The 22,848-nt window shown below is 41.6% G+C and overlaps 1 protein-coding gene across 2 annotated transcripts in view; it reads right to left on the bottom strand.

Moving 5' to 3' along the window:
* TEDC1 (tubulin epsilon and delta complex 1) overlaps positions 1 to 22,848 on the bottom strand; it is a 66,905-nt gene that overhangs the window by 22,422 nt on the left and 21,635 nt on the right. For both annotated transcript variants that reach the window (XM_065842808.2, XM_071810273.1), the window contains exon 5: positions 19,835 to 19,933. In XM_065842808.2, coding sequence (XP_065698880.2) covers positions 19,835 to 19,933 — 99 coding nt within the window. The remainder of the gene's footprint in view (positions 1 to 19,834; positions 19,934 to 22,848) is intronic.

Below are 22,848 nucleotides of genomic sequence, written 5' to 3'. Positions count from 1 at the left end.
TAAACACCTTCTCTTCCAAGCCACGTGCAGTCTTCTCTTAGCTAAAACTTACAGGGCTATTTTTGACCGGGTCTCCTCACATTCAATAGCAATGACCCCAACTGTGATATACAGGTACCTCCACTAATCCAATGCATCTCCTTCCCATGCTGCTCCCACACCTGGAAAAAGCTCAGAACTCCAGTATCTCTATTCCTCTCTGCTTCCTCCCTCCAAACCTTTCATTACTTATTCAGATCACTCACACTGAGATGATCTCTGATGCTCTGAAATAGCATGGAAGAAATCCCTTCAAAAATGTTATGTATTTTATAAATTGTCTGATCTGCTGCATGAGGAATCCTCCCTTTACCTGAGCACACTTGAAGGAGAGAGGTTATGTTCTATCTATATGAATTATAAATTTTTCATAAATATATACGTAACACACATTTGTACACACACATACATGGAGAGACGGTAAAACAAAAGTTCTTGGAAAGAATTATAGATTAACAAATTAGGTATAAATCGGGGCTTATCAGCTTTATCCATTTCAGTACTGGCCATATATTTGAAATGAACGATTTTAACACAAATCTGACACCAAAGGCAACTTTTTAAGATGACACAGAAGCAGTATATGGTCTCAAGGAAAAGGATAAGGACCAGATCAGTACCAGTTAAACCCACCCAATACAGACAACCATCTTCTGCTAGCTTTATTTGACTTACTACGTAACATATAATTTAAGTAACTGCAAAGCATGAGTTGACGTTGCAATTTTATTCTGCAGATATAACTTGAAGATAAAGAAATCAAAGAAAGGAAGGCATTCTGCGAGAGTAACTGCTCGAAATTATAAGCAGTTTGCTCTAAACCACTGCTGGATCCAAAATACAATTATTACACATTTATTCGCACAGCTCACACTTGGCATTATGCTCAATGACTCCGCTAGTTCCAAGCTCAGCCAGCATATGAAAGGTGGAAGAATGAGTTTGTCTCCTTTACTCTTTTCTCCTTTTTTTATAGGCACAAATGGGCTACATTATGGGATCTGAGGCTGACAACAAAGCCCAAGCAAAAAGTTGATTAAACATTCAGGCAAGAGCTAAGTTACTGTATTTTAAAGCAGCTTTATAATGTGGTCATGAGCTGCATGTGATTACAGTATGAATATGCCTTGTGACAGCTAAAGAGGGCTGAAGGTTGGAATGCGGAGCTCTTCATTTTAGGTCTTCAAAAAGAATCCTAGTAAAAACACAGTCATAATTCTTACTTTTAGTCTCACTAGAAAAGCTCCAGAATGTCAAAAAAAGCCATGTGTCACTTAATTTCACACCACAACTGAAAGGAAATGGTTCTGAAACTTCACCAAACCTGTAAATGATCTATTGGAGTTAACCGACCTTAACATCAAAACTTTCTGGGTAGTCTCTTAAGCTCAAGCCTTGGATTTTGGTTTTTTTTGTGTTGTCTTTTTTTTTTTTTTTTTTTTTTTTAAACTGCTCCATTAGTGATGCAAAACTTGAACAGTTCATTTGAAAGTGTTCATCTGATTCACCTACTTAGGGCATCCTCAACTTCCACTAGGGTATTACCACCTTTGGAAATATCAGGCCAGCAACTGCATGCACGATCGTTTCAGCCATAAATCAGTAATGGGATGACGACACCGCTCATCCTAGGAGGACAGTTTTCAGCCTGGCTGGAACGCATCATGACGGCGTTGGGCAGCCTGCAATACCCAACATTGCAGTTTCTGCCCTGGGGGTGTGCTGATGCTTTTTGCTCCTGGGTGGCTGTATCCTCTGCCATCCTTTGTACGGGCCTTGCAAGACTCTGATGTTATTGCAGCACAGAGAATAAAGCAGAACACAATAAAAACTAATTTACTACAAATATCCTTGAGATACCTTAGCAAAAAACATAAAAACAAATATTCAAGGCAGGGATGGGGACAACAGATTTTATGTCTGCATGCCATGAATTTGGTGACGAGCACAGTGTCTACATGACCCAGGGCTGACAGGCTTTCAAACATACCTGCACATGGCAAATGAACAGCTATCTACACCAGTCAGCTTCTTTCACCCAACCTCATCCTTTACTCCAGCTTCCCAGAGAGGTGGTGGATGCCCCATCCCTGGAGACATCCCAGGCCAGGCTGGACGGGGTTCTGAGCAACCTGAGCTGGGTGAAGATGTCCCTGCTCATGGCAGGGGGTCAGAACAGATGACCTTTGATGGTCCCTTGCAACCTAAACTATTCTGTGATTCTCTGATTTAACTAACAACACATGCTGTGACTTTGAGATCAACAGCGTACTTTTTCTTAGGTCACTCACTGCAGTCACACCACAGTTGGTATTTCAGCTCTATTTGCAACTGAGGAAACCAAAGCCCAAACTGTATCTCTGCGTTCTCCCCAAATACACTACCTTTTCTTGTTCATTTAGTACCACCAACAGTTCACAAAGAGATGCTTTTACATGTGATGAGCAGCTCCACTTCTGCTGCTACATAAACCTCTCAAAACGTAAGACAAATTCACAAGCTACAACTACAGCTGCCTGCTCATTTTCAGTGACCTAGGGACCCAGATGTTGTCATGCCTCCTAATGAAATTTTAAGACTAGTATCTGCAGAATAGCATTAATCGTGTCCCATGAACAAAGCAAAGCAGCAAGTAAAAAATGTGCCTCATATGGACATGTAAGGGATGCTTAGGGATAATGTATGAAAACTGGTTTTGCCTCGACACAAAATTAAGACTATGAAATCCATTTATTTCATTCTTCTGGAGGAAGTTATTGCTCTAAAATACTTACACTGAGAGAAAAAGTAATGACAAATTCAAATTGCTAATCTCTGTGGAGAAGTAATTCCATAATGAATGCTGAGAGCAAACACTTTGCAATAACAGCTTCTCTAAACCATTGCACCAGTGATGGTTTCTTTACAAACGACTCGCAAGCAACAGCTTTGCTATAGATGCTAAACTGTGCTTAACTGAGCTGCTCTGGAGCAGGCTGCCAGGAAACCTTGGAACGATGCACAAGAACGCAAACCCCATAAAGAACAAGCCTCGTGCCCTCTGATGCGTGGCTGTGATCTCCGAAGCCAAACATCCAGCATCCAGCACAGCTCACAGACCTCAGGAAACTTTGGGAACATCAGCTACAGAAGTCCTAAGTGACCGCATCTTCTAGGTGGTTTTGGATACACAACAAGAGGCCAAAGTTGAGTCTTCTCTGGTATCCACAAATCTTAACTTGCACCAAAATCATTACTTACACATACTTGCAATTACCTTTTCTGTTGAGATATTAATCTTTTTCATGTTATTTACTAGCATATTGCTAAAATCATTGATGCCTGTAGACTTACAGAAATCAATATTTAATAATTTGCAGCATAATGCACTCTTTTCACAGGCTCAGTTCCAGAGGGCTCCCCGCAACAAGCATTTAATCTCTGATGCCCACAGATCATAATTCAACTACCATATCACTGGCACAAGTATGTTTCATCAAAAATTGGTCTATCTAAATATTCGGAAAATCATCCTATTGTTAGAGAGACCAAAAAAACCTCAGTCTTTCAGCAATAAATTATGTTTCTTGGCTCAGAGTCAAAATGCTGCTGATTTATCACCTATTCACGTATGGTTGTAGACAGAAAAATGCACTGGACTCCAGATCACTGCAAACCTCACTCCAAACACCAACATGTCTGAAGTATGACTCAAGGCTCGAGACAGGGTTGGCTTAGCATGAAAGCTTATATGGAGAAAGTATCAAGAAACTATTTAGTACTTTTATTTGTTTAACAGGAAATTGCTTTATTCAACTTGAATTTTGGTCATCTGTATACCAGTTCTGAATATCTAACAACTGCAGGAGAAAAGGTTAAGTGGAGAAGTTCCTTCCAAAAAATGCAAAGAAAGGGGTAAACACTTATGAAAAAGATACGCAATTTACATTACCGGAAGTAAACCACAACTAGGATTAAACCTTTACAGACCTAAGCAAGCATCAGCCAAAATAAACAAATGACAATACAGCTTCAGCTCTGCTACCAATACAAAACTCTTCTAGCAAACGTAGACAAAGGACAGTCCCTCAGCAGGCAGGCTGTTAGGTGGATGAAATGTGGTTTAAAATGGCACATACTGCCCAGATTGCACTTTAGCAGGGCTAAGTTTTGAGACTCCTTCACGAAAACAAACTGGCCACAGAGAAAATCTTGATTTCATAAACATCTCAGGCTGGAACAAAAAAATCAACACTGTAGGTGGACACACTTAGTGCTCCAAGATTCAGTTCCACACTGTGATTCCTTCAGAAGCAAAGCTGGTTAAAGCCATTCCCATATACCCCTTGAAGGCTAAAGCAAAAATAAATAGGCCTGAAAACTAGACAGTCATGCTGGAGTAGTGTGAAGTACAAGCAGCTGAAGAGCAAAAACCAACAGAGCAACAAGCAGGCTCCAGCCACAAGGCAAATAAATATCTACTTGAGCCACTTCTCTGCCTGTGAAATACCGCTGAGGATTGCGAGAGAGCAGGAGAAACACTGCAGCCCGACTGTCACAGGGTGGAGAAGCTTTGGGTGGACGACTGCAACTCCAGATGCTTGGAAACATGCGTTAACTCCTACACCTAGAACAAGAAATATGATTTTTCCACTTGCCAACACCAGTTTTATACCACTGCAACTGGAACTTCAGTTGAGCTGCCTCAATTTCACATTGCTGAGAGCAGGGAGTCAAACCACTAGTTAAAAACTTAAGTGACAAAGATCATCATTATAAAACATAATTGCTATTTGTGGAGGGATTTAGAAAACAGCTGTTTAAAATGAAACTGAAAGAAAATGGAATTTAAAGCAAACAAAATGAGGCATTTGGCACATAAAAATTGTACTACGGCTTTCACATTGATGAGCAATGAACTGGTATGTAATAGCGATGACATTCACTTGCAGAGGAACAGGTCAATGAATGGACCATTTGGCATTCTTCTCTGTGGAAATGGCACATATTAAAACAGGAAAAAGAGATCAGGAAAAAGAAGACTGAAGTGCAAATTTTATACTTGAAGAGCCAAGATGAAGATGAATGAGAATAGAAACAGTACATTTTCTTGCCCAAGGGTACCACTAATTTAGGGTGCCTAATGTGACACACCTCAAGAGCCAAATTTTCAGGCAGTACTAAGTACCTTCACCTGAATATATGCTCAGTTAAAGCACTTCCAGTAGGTACCAAAAAATCACAGTTTACTTTAGAGAAATCTCATCCAAATGATTTCAAAGGAAAGCACTAAATTGTACACAGTACTGCCTGACAGCTGTTCATACTGTACTGCCAACCAGAACCCCCATGTAGCTGATGTCAAAAAAAAACCATTATTCATCTGTTTTATTCAGACTGTTGCTGTACACAGAACAAAGCACTACCCATAGTCAGGTCTTTTTCTTACTCCCTACACACTTGCCTATTTTTGTATATTTTCAGCAGACTACAAAAATGCATATATAAATCAACAGGAACAAGCAATTTCTAATTTGCTTTTTAAACTCATCTGAATTCAGAATTGATGCCACACCTCTGAACAGTTCCAACATCCTGGTTTCTGTGTTTCCACACTGGATGTTACTACTCCATGAAAAAGTGTTAGTCATAGAAGGAGCATTTCCTTTGTGTGCGTGTGTGTGTGTGATGAGTGCTAACTTCAGCAGGGGAACTAACTCTTTAGGCTTTACCCTCCCTCTTTAATTATCACATCCATTCTTGCCACCAGCTTATTATATCCACCTACTGTGTCCTTCCCTGACATCCTTATCCTGCTTTTGGCAGTGAACAGACAAAAACAGTATCCTTGTACAAAGCCAAAGAAATGCTTTTTAAAATAAAAAAACCAGCCTATATTGCAAACACCTACGAAGTCAAGAGGTTGGCTTTTTTCCTTCCTTTGAGTTTTAATATTTTCTCTTCAAAATACAGGGCTATGTAGCACAGCTGTGCACAAGCAATGTCTTGTCCTCCTGTGAGGGCTTTTCTCTTCTCAGCCGAGCACATCACGGGCTGGCAGCCCCAGAGGCCATAAAAGGCTCCCACGCCTCCTATTTCCTCCCCATCTGCTCTGTGCGAGAAGAGGGGCTGGGAGGTTCAAGTTCACCACGTTTCTCGTGCAGACCATCCCACAGGTGCCCGCCACCTCCCTGTCACCTGCTTCACCTACCAGGCTGCAAGGACCAGGCTGGATGAGCAGTGACATCCAGTTCTGCTTCAAGGGACAGTTCGTCAGGGTTAGAGCTGCGGTGCTTCCCCTGCACCCCCAGGACACCATCATATGTTCACCATTACTATGGCTGGCTTTTACAGCATCCACCGCAACAGAAACACAGTCCCTAAGCACTAAAAAAAATGTTAAGTGTTAAACAAAATGTAGCTCTCACCCAAAGACATAAAAAGAAACACAAAGAACATCTTCCACCATTGGAGATCCAGCAGCACACAGAATTATCACAGATGTTAATGTTAAACAATGAATTTAAGAAGTTATTCAATATGCAGATTAGTCAAAGCGTGCCAACTCGATATGAATACAGTTTCTCCCAGCCTAGCTCTTCTTTGACAAGCCATCATAGCCTATCACTGCACGCAGGTATTTTCACACATTTAAAAATACACATTATTGACTAGAGAAACTACTAATTTAAAGGCTGCTACAGTCTCCTGTACATGAATTAATTTCTCCTGCTAGTCTCTTAACACACTCCTTTAAATTAAGCGACAAACATATTTAAAAACAGCCACAAATCTGAGACCACACGCAAAGCATGAGTAACAGCTGATTTTATACATCTATTTCCTTCACTATTAAAAAACAAAACAAAACAAAAATACCTGCCAGTGGAGCCAAGTTAACATTATGGGCCAATTGCGCACAGAGTTTAATTTTGCAAGACTATTAAAAAAAACCTTTACCAGTCTACTCCCAATCTGAGCTGCATTCTCACCTTTAAAAGCAGATTTCAGTTCAGCTTTCCAGAAACAGTTCAGTTGTGATCAAAGCCATTACAACATATGAATTTAACCAGAGTTTGTTTCCTTAACTAGCATGAGGCTGGAGAATGCAGTGATCCTGTTTTGCTTGACTTTCTGGATGGCTTAAGTGTCTTTTTGATGCAGCAGTAAATGCGGGATTAAAGAGGTCCCAGTGAGGGATCACAAGAACATCATAGCTCTGGGGCACTTCAGGATCAGCCTTCATCAACAGTCAGATTTTGGCACGAGCCTGAAGCCCCTTTTCTGTTAGAAGCTGATAACTGGTTTCTCTTTTGGATGAAAACAACAGCAATGAGTCCAGAAGCAAAGAGGCTTTGCACTCTCTAGTGGCTACTGTTAGCTTCAAGGCACAATTCCAAAGACAGGTTATGACTTTTAAAGCTCCGCACCTTCAGATTGTTTCCTGAGATACAATTTGTTCCTTCAGGGCCCAACATGCCAATTAAGATCTGCTAGGCTGGACCAGTGAGACCCTTCCAGGCTCCATCACCAAAGAACGGCAGCAAGTAACAATTCTCACTCTGAAGGTGAAGAGGCAGCATGACCAGAGTATTTTGATATGAACATGGAGACAAGACACATCTCGCACCACACATGGCACTGCATATCAGCCTCAGCTGACCCAGCTGATAAATGAAAATGTCACCATTCAGCTTACAGACACCAGATATGACGCTGGTACAAAGTTTTCCGTAGCAAGAGACAGAATCTACCTGGCCTCCCTGCACCAGCCCAAAGCACCACCCAAGCTGGAGCCACCTGCTCCTATCACTGGGTTTGTTACAGCACTTCCACTAAAAAAAATGATCCAGTGCCAACGGATGACAAAGCACCTCAGCTTTCTCTCTCCGGCTTATTAATTCCAGCTGCATCATCTCAGGTGGAATTATATTATAGTATGTCACTGTCATTGTCACTGTCACAGCATTCAAATTATGTTAAGCGTGGCATAAAACAAGCAAAAGCAGCAGTGAAACTCAGTATCATCCTAGCAGTTTTGCTGTCACTGGCAATCACAACTAGGTGTTCGTATCAGACAAGCCACATAGTGCAGTTCCTACTTCAGTGTAGTACCTATCTACTGTGTTTCAGAGATACCTTCCTTGCTTGTGGTGTGGGAGATGAAGATATTGCTGCTACAAAGTCCAACAATTTATGGAGTTTGTGATGAACCACTGCATCGTTTTTCAAGGACCAAGAACTCCATGTGCTTGGTCAATAAAATGTACTAAGTAATAACTCATCCCCAAAAAATGGTGATGGCAACTTCAGAACTGAAGCTCTATTAACTCCTTTTTTTTTTGTATGGATAAGTTTAGCTGAAAGCAATATTAGTGACAAATTGCAGCCTGGGGAAATTTTCAGATCAAGGTAATAATGCCATGAGGTAGAATGATTTGCTTTAGTGTTGCTCTATAATGCTGTCAGTTCTTCCAATGGGACACTAATTGCAGCCAGAGGCCACCTTGCTTAAAAAATATCTAAAGAAATATTTTAGCACTAAAACTGTCTGGAGTAATAAAAAAATAAAGCATCCTTCCCAAGAAGGAGCACTGGTAAAGTGAAATCAGGTACAGTACAGGGTTCAACAACTAAATGATTCACCACAAGCTAGTGCTTGTCAGCTGAAGAAGCTGGTCTCGTGCCAACACCATGAGCCACCCAGCAGAACCACATAGGTGGGAAGGGGCCTCCAGAGGTCTCTAGTCCAATCTCCTGCTGAAAGAAAGGTGCTCAGGGCTCTGTCCAGCAAGTCCTGAACACCATGACTAAGATATCACTCCTCCAGGATCTGGTTCCAGAGTTTGACGACCCTCATGGCAATTTTTTCCCCATTATATCTGTCTAGAATTTCTCATGCTCCATCTCACATCTGTTGTCTGTTGTCCCAGTGTACCTCTAAGAAGAGCCTGGCCCACGCTCTAGCCCCAGCCACCTCAGTGGCCTTACTGGACTTGCTCCTGTGTGCCACTGTCCTTGTGCTAGGGAACCCAAACCAGACACCTACCACTCAGCCTCACAAGTGCGGGGCAGAAGGACAGGATCCCCCTTCGCTCCGCCAGGTGTGTTCCTGCTAACACAGCCCAGGATGCAGTCAGCTTTGCTGCCTGGGTGCACGATTGGCTCCACCTGGACCCCAGGCATTGGGTTTGGTTTGTGGGTTTTTTCTTTGCAAAGCTGCTTATTAAGCAGTCAGCTCCCAGCCTGTTCCATTGCAAGGGGTTACTCCATCCCAGATACAAGTCTTTGCACCAGCCCTCACTGAGCTTCCAGAGGCTCCTCTCAGATCGTTTCTCCAGCCTGGCTCAGTCCCCCTGCATGGCAGCACTGCCCTCCAGTGCCTTCGCTGTGATGCCCAGGTTGGTACTGCCCCCACCCTGGCTGGTGCTGTGCTCCATCCCAGCATTCACGCCAGGAATAAGAGGAATAAGACATTAAACAGTACTGGCCTAAAAGCTGAGCCCAGAGGGATGCCACCAACTTGAGTTCAGTGTCCCAAACCATTTTCCACTCACATTCTCACTCACCCACCCTATCTCTAACCAACTCAGCTACAAGGATGTAGGGATTTTCCTTGAGTGATACACAAGCACCGGCACATGCTCTGTCCCTCTGCCTTTCTCAAAGCTCTTTAAGTCTATGTCCCTGTCTCCTTCTGGGAAGGGATACTCCACACTGCTTTGAATGGGAATTACCAGCAGGATCTGAGGGGGCGGTGGGGTGGAAAGTGCCTGTCCCAGAGCAGACAGAACTGAATCAACTGGTAACAGCAGGCAGCAGATGAGCAGGAAATCATCTGATACTGCAAACAGTTGCAGGGAAGGAGAAACAGAGAAGATTGTTTTGATCATATTCATTCTTTGAGATTTAAAGCAGGTTAGCTCCTGCAGAGGTTTTCTTTCTTCCTACAGCATGAGGGACAGTCACTCTATACATTTCTAGCCTTTCCAGCCTCCCTAAATTAACTCTCCCATGTGTACCCCTTGATCCCTTCTCCTGTCACCAACCCCAAACATCCACCCTGACCTCCAGCGGCTTCCTGGCTCTGGATAATCCTTGTCCATCTTCCAGACAGGATCTGGAATCAAGCCCCACTGCTTCTGGAGCGGGGTAAAACCTCCAGAAGCAGCACAACAGGGATAGCCAGGGAAGTTAGGAGAGGAATTCCTCACCCAAGCTAACTGGTCTGCTGTCCGCCACAACAGGAGACCATACAAAGCATCCAGAGGCAAGCTGTTTATATGTAACTTTTTTTCCAGAGTCATCCCTTCTAAAATTGACTTGAATCTGCCTTAGAAATATCAACGTACATTATCTGGCACAAATTGATTGCTCTTGCCTCTACCGTGCTCAGCTGGCAAGAGCCTTTCACTTTCTTAAGAAGGATCAGGAACCCAGCTACAAGTAGACACTGTCTAAAAGCAGCTTTGAAGTCATTTGACCTCTTTAACTCTTTCTAATTTTACACGGCTGGCAAGGGTTGCATCTGCTCTGCCTCGTTTTTGCAAATGAGTACCTGACCCACTGTTGTCAACAGGTTTTAATAACTACTACAGCAAACCATGTTTTATGTGATAAATGTCAGCAAATGAACTGAAAATCAATTGCCTACAGTATTTTGGAAGGAAAATGACATGCCAGCCACCCCCTCCTTCTGTAGAGTGAATCATTAAAAAGAGGCAGAAATAAAATTCTTTGTTTCTGCCACGCAGCACAGGGTGGGCAGCACATGCTGTCACTGACAGTTCCTTTGCTTTCTTAGTGCTTATTCTTTCCTTGCGATGAAACATGAGAAGGAAAAAAGATATCTGAACCACTGCGAGGTTTTTTGATTTCATTTTTAAATTGTTTTCACAGTAGCCACTCTCCTACTGTACACAGAACACATAACAACAACCAAATCACCCCATTTGTAAGAGAGTATTCACTGCTGCTGCAGTAATTTTAAGGAGGGGTTCCCATGTACACAGACAGAGGAAACAAAATACAACAGCTTTTTCAAATTTCAGTAACCTTCAAAGCATCCAGCTTCAAACCAACTGAGCCTTCTCCTAGAAAAACAACAATAAGTAGTAAGCATTCAGGATTTTAAAGGTGGTCTAGGCAGTCCTACTAAAAGGATCGAAATGCTTTAAGGTATTGTGCGAACACCCTCACACACAAGGAAAATGCGGCTTTCCTGGTACAGCTCATCCTCCCTGCAGGCTCAAACTCTGGCCATCCCAGGGTAGCAGATTTCACTGTGCACGGCCCCGCAGAACACACTCTGCTCCTGACACTGCACCACCAAAACACCAAACTAGAGATACCTAGAGAGAAAAAAAAAAAGCTTTCAACCAACAAAACCCATGTGGGTTTAAAGCCAGCTCTTGCTCTGTCGTTCAGCTTACATGTATCAGAGGAAAGGTGCAGTCTACAGCAGGGCTCTCGGCCAGGGTCCCAAACCCAGCTCAGAGCAGGCGCTGCTGTGCTCCTGACCTTGCTCATCACACATCTGTACAGCACAGAGGCTGCATTTCCTTTGAGCCCACAGGCGACCTTCAGACCAAATCCATCTGTACAGCTTCCACTCTTTCTTATTTGAACAACCACCATCAAAAAAATCAAGTGCTCTGGATCATTCAGCTCCCTCGAGCTTTCTTGCGTGAGCCTCCAGGCCTCCTGCATTTAGGTGCTGGAGCCCCATATATAATTCAGTACGTTATCAGATCTGCTCTCCTTTGCAACATTAATATGTCAGCTCCCATGTTAGTTCTCACCAATCTGACTACCATGCATGTAAAATGTCTAAAGTAACTGTGGCTGGAACAAAAACACGAAACATTAAGTAATTTAACAGGGGAAAAAAAGCACTGGCTTTGACTGGCAGTGTTGTTCAGAGCACATGGCAGTAAGTATGTTTTACACTTTTAGTGCACAATCCAGCAAGATAACTACTAAGGTTGGAAACTGAAACATTCCAAGTTTTAAAGGGTCAGAATTCGAGCTGCCTAAACAACACCAGATTTGACCATCCCATGTGCATAAGCTCTAAAATTATGTGACAAAAATATTTCTCTTCATAATCTGTCTCACCAAGGGCCCAGAATGGCTGATGCTCACTCCCCAAGCTATTCCTTTCATTTTTAAATTGCATATTATTCTGCCTGTTCTTCAGAGGGAAGCCATGGACTTATTTGCCATACATCATTCAAATCCCATTCCGAAGACAGAATTTTTATCTTCCACATAAACAAGTTATCTTTCCTAATGACCCATATGAGATGAGATGATAGTATTATTGTCATTTTACAAATGGGAAATGAAAGCAAAGAGATGAAAGTAAAACGCTTCCATTTTTCATTTTTGATGCCTTAACTGAGACTTCTGAGACACGATTTTCAGAGAATTTAAAAATTACTTCATGGATCTATCTACTCAGTACAACTCAACAACTTGTAGAGATGCTTTAGGTCAGCTCCAGTGGAAGAAACCAGGTAGGTGATGCAGGTTGCATTAACACACACCATTCTAGCAGCTCTTGGATCCAGGCTAACCCTTCAGCAGAGCAGCGTGCTGCGAGGACCTGCTGCACCATCGGGGTTACGTCTGACATTCCCAGATGATGCCACCTGCACCACTGAAACCCTTGAGGGGCTCCAAGCAAACGTCCCGCCAAGTGCAGTAGCAGCCAGGAACACTCAGCAGTTCCACAGATCAGAATCCTGAGCATCAAATTGGATGCAGAACTCATCAGCAGGCCAGCATGGAAAGTCTAGTTTAAGTAATTTGCCACAGGGGACTTAAGAACACAAAGGCAGAGGAGCACTGCAGCTCTCCAGGATAAAGCTCCAGCTCCTGACTTCACTGAAGAAAAAGCCAGAGCACAGAGGCTCCTCGCTGTCCATTCTGCCCCTCTGCTCTGCTCCCGGCCTACAGCTCCATTCCCTGTGCTCTTCAACCTTGGAATGGTTCAGTAAAAGCACGTTAAAGACAGGAAGAGAGAAAAATCTGAATACTTTAAAAGGGCAAAGCATTTGGTATTTTTATTCAAAGTGCTGTTGTGAGCATAATTATGCGAATTCAAAAAACCTGTCATAATTGACCTTTTCAGAACATGTGTGTCCATGAGTATAACATACAATTAATTCATTGGCAAACTCTGAAATTTATTAAAGGTCAGCAGTTCTAGAACTTCTGACATCATCATTAAAATCTTTCTTAAGATGCACTTAGCAGCAATCATCAATGGAAGACAAACTTGCTTCAAAACAGGTAAAATTTTTGATGCATTGAGTTAGAAAAACCTGTACCTTTACAGAAGTTCTGTAAAAGGAAAATAAAACAATTGTTCTTGACACAGAATCTATCAGCTTACCTGTTGTTCTGAAAATTCAACAATGCCAGAATCTAAAGACTCTGGTCACCCTGTAACTAGATTTAGAAAACCATCAGCAGTTACTACTGATTCAAACCTAAGTTTATTCTGGCACTGTGTAGAGTAAGTCTAAAATCTCATTGAGTTTAGTTCCTTTGGAGCTTGGACTGTCTCTTCTGTCCTACTGCTCCAAGAACTGTGTGACAGACCTTCATATTCCTTTCGGGAAGACTGATCTCCACCTTTCCAATCTCATTGACAGCAACACAGTCCCTCCCCACCTGGAAAACTGGTCCACGCTACAATCTTCCTACAATAAGCTCACACAAACCTGGTGTAACATCTAGTAAAGTTAATCTCCATGAAGAGTTCTGTGGGGTCAAGGTTGGCCAAGGAAGGATTTCAGACAAAACATGCATAGGAAAACCAAAACCACCACCAAAACAAAAAATCCCACATTTTCACAAATGCTCACAAGCCCCGATGCAATTAGTCTTTAACTTTATGTTGTATTGGTTTTCATGCAGGGTCCACTTGAGAAATTTCAAGCATTTTTTCCTTTAAATAAACTGAAACACGATGACAAATAGGCAAAGCAGTCCTTAATTAGAATGGTAGTTACCACATGAAATAATGATCCTGTTCCATGATAGAAATGACAGCACCGTGGCTTTTACCAAGGGAATGAAGCAACGAGCATAAAAAAAGCTGAGGGCCAGATCAAACAGAATTATTTGCCAGAGCATCACAGAAAATAATGAATCTACAACAATTTATACCAATGAAGGCAGCTTGCCCTTGAAGCTCGAGGTTATTTTTTCAGAAAAGAACGAACCTTTTTTTGTGGAATTTGCATGTAGTACAAGCCTTTGCTTCCTGAATTAATCTTCTCCACAGCAGCATCATGGACTATTTTTTCCATTGGTACCTACACTCTGAGGAATGTGCTGGTTCAACTGCTTCTTGTACAACAGATGGAAGGGCATCATAAAATATCAGATGGTCCCCTAGCAGACTCTTTGAAATTCAAATAAGGCTACATACCCTTCACCCTGCCATACAAGACCATAACAGGGTTGATTACAGAAATACTACATACTGACACAGGTCTGCATCAAATCAGTAAGGTGACACAGTGTGAAGCGTAGCAGCAGAGTTTTAACTATTTTCATTTAGCGCCTGCCTGAAGTGTCTGTCACCACCTAGAGCATTATATGAAGTCCCAAACAACCAGCACAAGGACACCAAATATAGGCCAGCACACAGCAGCTGGAATTATCCTGCCATAGTTATTTTATTTTCATCCAAGATGGTCAGCAACTTCAGATCCATTTCTGGAGAAAATGCAATACCATGGCAATTATTCAGTAACCAGCTGAATAACATGTTAGGTAACAGACTTTGGTTTTGTTGCTCTGCCTCCACGTATGTTCCAGGAGGTGGTATGGACCAAAACAGACCAAAGACTCTCACGTGGTCTTTATGCACTGGATATACAGGTCAATCTTACCATTTAACATGCCTGTGCAGGTAAAATACTTCAGCAGATCAGGACTTTATGCAAGAAGTGCATAAGCCCACATGTGCATGCACACGATACAAACTGAAGACTCAAATTTCATGCTAGCTAACTAGTAAATGCACGTTTAATGTTTTTAAAATCCAACGCCTATCAGTTCCAAATGCTCCCAATCTGAGTGTACTTGGTCTGAAAATAACAGGGGCTCTCTAGTGCTTTGCATTAATTCAAACCTTGGGCTATTACTCACAGAGAATAAACCTGTTGTGCCACCCATCTGTAAGAGCCATCTGGGACAGATGTTTTAAATGGAAACTGCCACAAGATTTAGGGTCCAAAAATCAACTTATCTTACAACTTGATAATTTCCCCTTTAAATGTCCCAATAACAAATTATGAAGTCCCACCTGACTGAAGGAAGCAATACACACACTATACATTGGCTTATTTCCCCAAGACATGAACAGTCCAGAGAGCAGATCCATGCTATGCCTGTACCATCCCACCCAATCCCTGCTGCTCAGAGAGCTAAACCTCCCCTAAATTTTTATGGGCATGGAACTGCCCATACATTTTTTATGCAAGGTCAGACCATTTGCTTGCTCCTGTTTACTTGCTACCAAGGACCTCAGTTCCTTAAACCAAATAAATATTTTTCACAAAATCCTGAAATAAAATTATTAGCTATTCACACCGAAGTTTTACAAATTTCTCTGCATGTCAATCTGGCAGACAGCTACATTATTTATTTGCTGTCACAGTCAGGAAATCGATCTACTAGCATTTAAAGGTGTCATCTTTACTCATCACAATTTCAATGATCACTCCAACACTGCCAGAATTGTACCAATGACCCAAGTTCCAACTACAACTTTTAATCTCTGCTAATCACAAAAGCAGCAAGATTAAACTCCATATATAAAGCAGTATATGAAGACACACAAGAAGCTAAAGGATTAGGCTGCTTTGCTTCAAAGTTCATTGATCTCTATATGGTAACAATTTGATGAGAAAGTTAATTTAATGACTCTGAAATGCAACATAGTTTTTTTCAGGCTCAAGGTAAAACCTCAGAACTGTTGACACTGCAATGAAGAATTAAGGTAAATGGGCTTCACAGACAAGAATAGGATTATATTATGCTCACAACAATGAAAAACTACCCAATTGTCACAGCCACCGTCCTCACAGTCGCAAGAGAAATATGACTGCATCCTCAGAGACAGACCATAGTGCCCTGGAAAGTTCGGGGCAGGTGTTGCTTATCCTCAGCCACTTCTTCTGCATGCTTTTGCAACACTCTGCAAGCCAGGGAGTGCTCAAAAAGACATGACACAACCTTGGGAAAGGAAGGACATACACGTAGAGGTCAAGAGCTGATATCAGCGCATGTTCTTCAGGTGCAAGTGGAACACCAGCTGAAATAACATTCCCTCCCATCACTGACACCCCTGGGCAGCACAGGAACCAAACAGAGCCATGACTGCATCTCACAGCCACACACACATAACCACAGCCAAGCCAAACTGCAGGAAAAGCTGGAATTTAAATCATGGCTCACCAGAGGAAAACATAATTAAAACTATTACACTTGGAAAACTTCCAATGCTATGAATCTGACAAAGACATTTATGATGATAAAAAAATAATAATGTCCAGTAAAATCCCTGTACATAAAAGCAGTAAAAGAGTTTTATAGTCAGAAATCCAAGAGAAGAGCATTTTAAACAAATTAACGTGCAACTTTTCCATTTCCTAAACTGAAGTTTAACTTCACAGCTCTCTGTATCCTATCACACTCTTCCTGTCAGACTAAGCATCTCTTATTTTATTAGAGGTCAGAGCAACTTATCTCATGGGATATTTTTGATGAAAATGAACTCTCAGCTTCAATAAAACCAGCCCAATATAATTTCTGTGATACCTAATTTTTTGACACTGCGATCCAGCCTGCATTTCCATCCTTTGGAGGATGCCTAACCTGAGGAGAAATTCATAGCAGCATTCACCAACAGGGGTGCATTACAGTAAGACATAATATTGACATGCTTGCTCTTTTTATTGATCCATGCAGCAGGTTGTTATTTGAGGTAATGTTAACAGAAATGTCACATTATTTAAAGAGAAAAAATTATTTCACAGTTTTTGGAAAAAACATTTGGCAGAGTGCTGCCATCTGCACCAATATTTGAAAACCAAGCTATTCAAATATGCATAATTTACTTAAATTTTATCAAGATATTTGAAAATTAGAGGCTTTTATTGTATTTTGCAAAGAAGCCTCACTTTGCATATTGAATATTATATCCATCTGGAAAAGTGACACTGAAACAGCCTTGTCTTTTCAAGCCCATACCACCTTGTTACATTGGGCTCTTCATACATACTGAGCATATGACTTCTGGAAGCTGCTTTTGGAAAACAAGGGTAAGGGGAGACAAAAGCTGAAGATTGCTCAAATTATGGCAATCAGAATTTTAAGTTTCTCAAAAATACATATACTGAAGTGTTGTGATGATTTCCTGCAATATTCCCTGTTTATTTTAGGCATAAGAGAGCAGCTCAGAGGAACTCCTTTTCTTGAATTGGTTTGAGAGCTTCCAGAGGTTAAGAATTTCACAGCTGATCAGGCTGACAAACAATTCCAATTTTGGACCAGTCCAAGCAGCAAGTGACAAAATAATTTCCAACACGCATGCACTGCAGCTTATTTGCAACTGCACCTGTTAGAACCCAGAAACTGGAGACGGAACCTCTGGCCACCCACAGTTTATTTGAAGAAAAGATCTTCTGCCCCCTGCCTCTGTCCCTCCCAGTGATCACCCTTGTTTTGAAGGGGTGTCCCTTGTTATTTGTATTTGCTGTTTAAGCTGGGGAAAGGTGCAATGAAGACCCCACAGATTTTAAGTAAGGAACACAGCTGCCCACTAAACCTTAACTACAGCATTTGACCTAACCACAGTATTTAAAACAAAAAGATTCCTTCCATTTTATCCTGAGCCTCCACTGAACAGCACACCTGAAGCAGACATCCAGAAAAAGGGATCTCCATGCAAGAAAGAAAGCTCCTGGAACGATTCATTAACAGCACAATCAAAGCCAAATAGGCTTTATTAGAGTATTGTTATGCTTTACTGTAACAGATCAGTGACCTATCCAGGGTAAGGCTTTGGAAAATGGTAGTTGTAAAGTCCTTCTACACAGCTTGGAAGTTTCTAGTACCAGACCATCAGACCTTTCTGGACATTTGCTAAGCTCTGGAAGACTACAAAGCGTAGGCTTCAGAGGACTGTGCTGCTGTGTGCTCTGAGCTGCCAAGCAAACCATAGGAGGGGGACTGTGAAGCCAAAATGAAAAAGAAATCTCAAGCTGACTCAGTCCTTTGCTCTAGAAAAATGGTAATTTTCTAGGAAAATGTTCAAAACAGCTGAACCTTATCAACAGGCTGGATGCGAACCGTTCATCCAAGGAATGCTCGCTAACGAAAGACTAACTAACGTGCACTTTACTTTAGGGTCTTTGAACATAAGACTATCTCTAATCCTCAAATCTACTTACCTGAATTTGTGTGCGGTATTTACAATGCCCACTTCCGTTCTTAAGGCAGCAGTAGAAAGAATATTTTCTTTGAGTAAACAGACATGGACAGTCTGCAGAAATTTGCCAAATATTGATTTTGTTAGGGCTGAGCTTAAAGTTTCAATCTTGTTTCAGTCTCACTCAGAATGAACTTTTACAAACCGATTTGTAAAACAAATGTATTATATTGTATTAAAACAAGTGAATTGTACTACTTCAAATAATAAACTGAAACATCTATGATAACTGAGTATTTGAGAGCAACAGAAATACACACCTTAGGAAAAATGATGCTGTCCTAGGAGGTTCTGTCTGACCACTTCTTCCAAGTAGCAAGTGATAGGACAAGAGGAAATGGCCTCAAGCTGCACCAGGGCAGGCTCAGATTGGATATTGGAAAAAATTTCTTCACAGAAAGGGTTGTCAAGCACTGGAATGGGCTGCCTAGGGAAGTGGAAGTCACCATCCTTGGAGGTGTTTAAAAGACATGTTGATGAGGTTCTTAGGGACATGGTTTAGTGCCAGAGTTAGGTTATGGTTGGACTCAATTTTGAGGGTCTCTTCCGACCAAAATGATTCTATGATTTCATGATGACACATAAGGAAACACTGTTTTACTGTGATGACGACTGAGCATGGAGCAGGTGACCCAGAGAAGCTGTGGAGTCTTGGAGATATTCAAAGGCCATCTGGATATGGTTATGAGCAGCCAGTTCTAGGTGACTGTGCTTGAGCAGGGGAGTGGACTAGGTGACCTCCAGAGGTCCCTTCCCACCTCAATCGCTCTGCACTTCTAAAATATTTCTCAAAATAAAGCCCATTACTACCATCCAAAAAGGGAACCAACTTGTATCATCTCTGGAACTAATGAATGTCAGCATCAGGTTTGCTTTGGCTTTCCTGGAGAGATAAATCAGGTCTCTCCATGTTCTCACTGACAAGCTGCTCAGGCAAGGCCAGAGACAGAAGCTCTGCCTGCCTGCCCCGGGTGTGGTTACTGGTAGCATACAACAACAGTTGGCCAACTGATCAAGAATATTTTATTCTACAAGCCCTTTCTTCAGTGGCACTTTAATTCAAGTCTCTCTCCACTTGTCTACCAGTTTGTATAAAACTTGGTCTAACATCTTTTTGTCTATGTTCTATCAAACTGGAAGAAATCATTTGGTGAATACAAGTGAAGAAACTGACAATTCGATATATAAGCCCTTATTTCTGTTGGAAACAAAATTTAAAAAAATGTTAGGAGTGTAGTCTTCTGCTGAACAATGTGCGTGTAAAGCCTACTAAGCATTCAAGAATTACAGGAGAAGTATTACCTGTTTGTAGTTCTCAGGTTGTCTAATGAGATCTGTTTCTGTGACAGAAAAGTGTCCAAGAGTTTGGTCCATATGAGAGCCACTAGTGAATAAATGGATCTGAAATAGATTAAATTAAAAGGTATTTGTCAGTACAAGATCATTAACAACATCATTAGCTACCATCTAATTGCTGCATGGATTAGAACGGTGATGAGAACCAGTGGTTACAAGTGGTTTTTAGTTTCTTCCTTAGTTTCAGGAAAACACTACATAGTTACAGTAAGTTTCTTTCTTAGTGCTATATATTGTTGGCTTTCACTTACTGGGACTTTGTCCCAGCTGCACTGGCGATGGTATCATCAATTACTTAATGAAGAAGCCTCACAAGTTAGTCAAGGGAACTATAAAAAGCAATTCCTCCTATTCAGAGCTGATCCCTTTGTTACTGTAATAACTGCAGCTGCCAAACAAGATAGCAGTGCACATTTGTCAGACAATCGCTCATATTTCATTAATATTTCTGTCAGAAGACAGAGAATGTTTCCTGCGTTTCTTCCTTTATTCTAATATGAACTTTATCATACACTTGGGTATTGACAGCTATTTTAAAGTTGACAGGCACTGGGTAATTATCAACCCTTCCGTGAAACTTCAGAATATTTTAGCGTTCTTTTCCCAAAACTCACTTCTGGCAACAACCATCTGTCACATGTACAGAGCTATGAGGGTTTAAAAATAAAAGAGCACCTCCCCGCACAATGTTCTTCCTTTCTACTTGCCACTCCTCTCCCTGCTGCATTCTTGCATAACTCTGACTGCCAAACCTTTGGGCCTCCAGCACCAGGGATGGATTTCAGCCCCTCTTCTGAAGAGTGTTGCTGCAGCAGCATCACTGGCTAAAACCCAAGATAAATACTCTAAAGGTGTTCACAACAGAGGAATAAGGTGTCCCTCTGAAACCAGACGACATTGGAATAATTCAGTATTTGCAACTGAAACAGAGAAGATGAGAAGGAGGCTTATTCATAGCTCACACACACTCGCACAACAGGAAGAACTTCTGCGGCATTAAAGAATGAGCTGTTGAGATCTAATGGCAAATTAGCTTTAGGAAAAAACAAAGGTTTTCAAACCAAAACTCTCAAGACAGAGATATAATTAACCAATGTAGTAATTTACAGAGTAACGTGGTAGATTCTTCATGCCGAGAAGCAGATGTATCCAACAATTGCAGTTTAGCTCACTCATAAATTACTGAAAATGAGGTAATCACCAAGCACCGGTCTCTGCCCTCTGTTATTCAGAGATCAAGACTTTTTTTTCCTTGTCCTTTTCTTTTTTACTACAACAGATATATAGATACGACCAATCCACTGTAATACATATTATTTTCTACTGTTTATCTTAGAGGAAGCGTAAGAAACCACTCCATTTATAGGAGATTTCACAGTGCTGCTTCGTATTCTTACTGACAGAATGTAACTCTTGTTCTTACAGATTCCAAGCATATTACAACCATTATAGTAATTTTACCATGATCCGATAATGCCAATTATGTTGCACTCTTCTTCTATCATCAAGAATACCTGTTAATGTAATTTTATTCCTACTAACCTATACACATAGGCCACAATCAGATGTTCACCTTCTTAACAAAATTCATTTCTGAATCCAATCTAACTCTTCTCTATTTCAGGTGTAATTTCTGTCCCAGCCTTTTAGTAGATGGAGGACAGCTGAAAATACCCACACGAAATCCATCAGCTTTGCAGAAACTCCCTTGTCCCTCTATTTCTTTTCACATGCTGATTATGGCAAAGTGCACATAACATAGCCAAAAAGCAATGCCAGTTTCAAAATATACAGGCTCCTAACTTTTTCTGAAACTATGCAAGGCTTCTCATTCACAGTTTTTAAGGCAAATGGTAATTCAAAGCCTAACTGAAAACAGCTGCTCTCCCCTATGAATTCAAGAGGGATCAAAACCCAGACAGACAGATATTCCTCTGGCACTTGACAGAAAGAGGAAGAAACAGAACAGAAGAAACCAAGAGGCGTGCCTTAAAACAGTCATTTATCCTTCACACTTCCATACATTTGAAGGTATATCAGGTAAATATGTACCACCAGGAATTCCAAGGGAATTATAATGGTATTAGTGTATCACACTTTCAAAGCAGGTCAACCTGTCTATGTTGAGAAGCCATTATAATGTTATTCAACATATTGTAGCCTCAGGCTGCAAAATTCCTCTGCAACAGAGAGGTTAAGATTTCCCCGAGGAAGCTTTCCTCCTACAGCAGGACACGTGTGTGACTGTAAGCTTCAACATGCCTTCTGGGAGCTGCAGGCACTGCAAAGCAGCTCTTCAGAAGAACCAGCAAAGAGGAACAGCCACTCAGACCACGTAACAAGCAATTCCCAACACACAAACAGCTCCAGGGAGGTTTCCCTCTCCAGTATCCTGCACTGGTTACTGCAGAACTTCACACCACCGATCTGAAATGGCTGTGGGCAGGACAGAGTAGATAGGAGCCCCAACAATCAGTTTCCTTTATCATTTGTGTACTTTAGAGAAAGAACAGCCATTTATTTTTGCGTGTTTCCCACTCATATTTCCTTCCCACTGCTCCCTTACCCTTTCCTCAGGCAATACAGTAGTATTTTATTAACACAGGAGTCATTAGTTCTAACCTGAAAGTACATGGCCCTGATCACTCAAGCAATTCAGAATTTGTTCACAAAAATCGTAGAAACAGAAAAGAGCTTGGGAGGTCTTTATTCCTACCTCCTGCTCTAACAAGGACTATCGCCAACGTCAGTTTGTGGTTTTGTCTATGTGAGCCTTGGAAACCTCTGAGGACGGAGACCATTCAGCATCTCTGGTGACCTGCTCCAATGCTGCCCATCATCCCAGAGACACCTTTACTAATACACCTGAACCTGCCAAGCTATAATCGGTGGCCCCTTTCCCTTTGTCTTCTGGCACTGTGGAGAAGACCATGGATCCATCTTTGTAACTACCATCCTTG

The sequence above is a fragment of the Patagioenas fasciata genome, chromosome 6 (genome assembly GCF_037038585.1).
Source record: "Patagioenas fasciata isolate bPatFas1 chromosome 6, bPatFas1.hap1, whole genome shotgun sequence".
Lineage (NCBI taxonomy): Eukaryota > Metazoa > Chordata > Aves > Columbiformes > Columbidae > Patagioenas > Patagioenas fasciata.
Note: the sequence above shows the minus strand (reverse complement) of the source record. Positions and strands in the feature narration are given on the sequence as shown.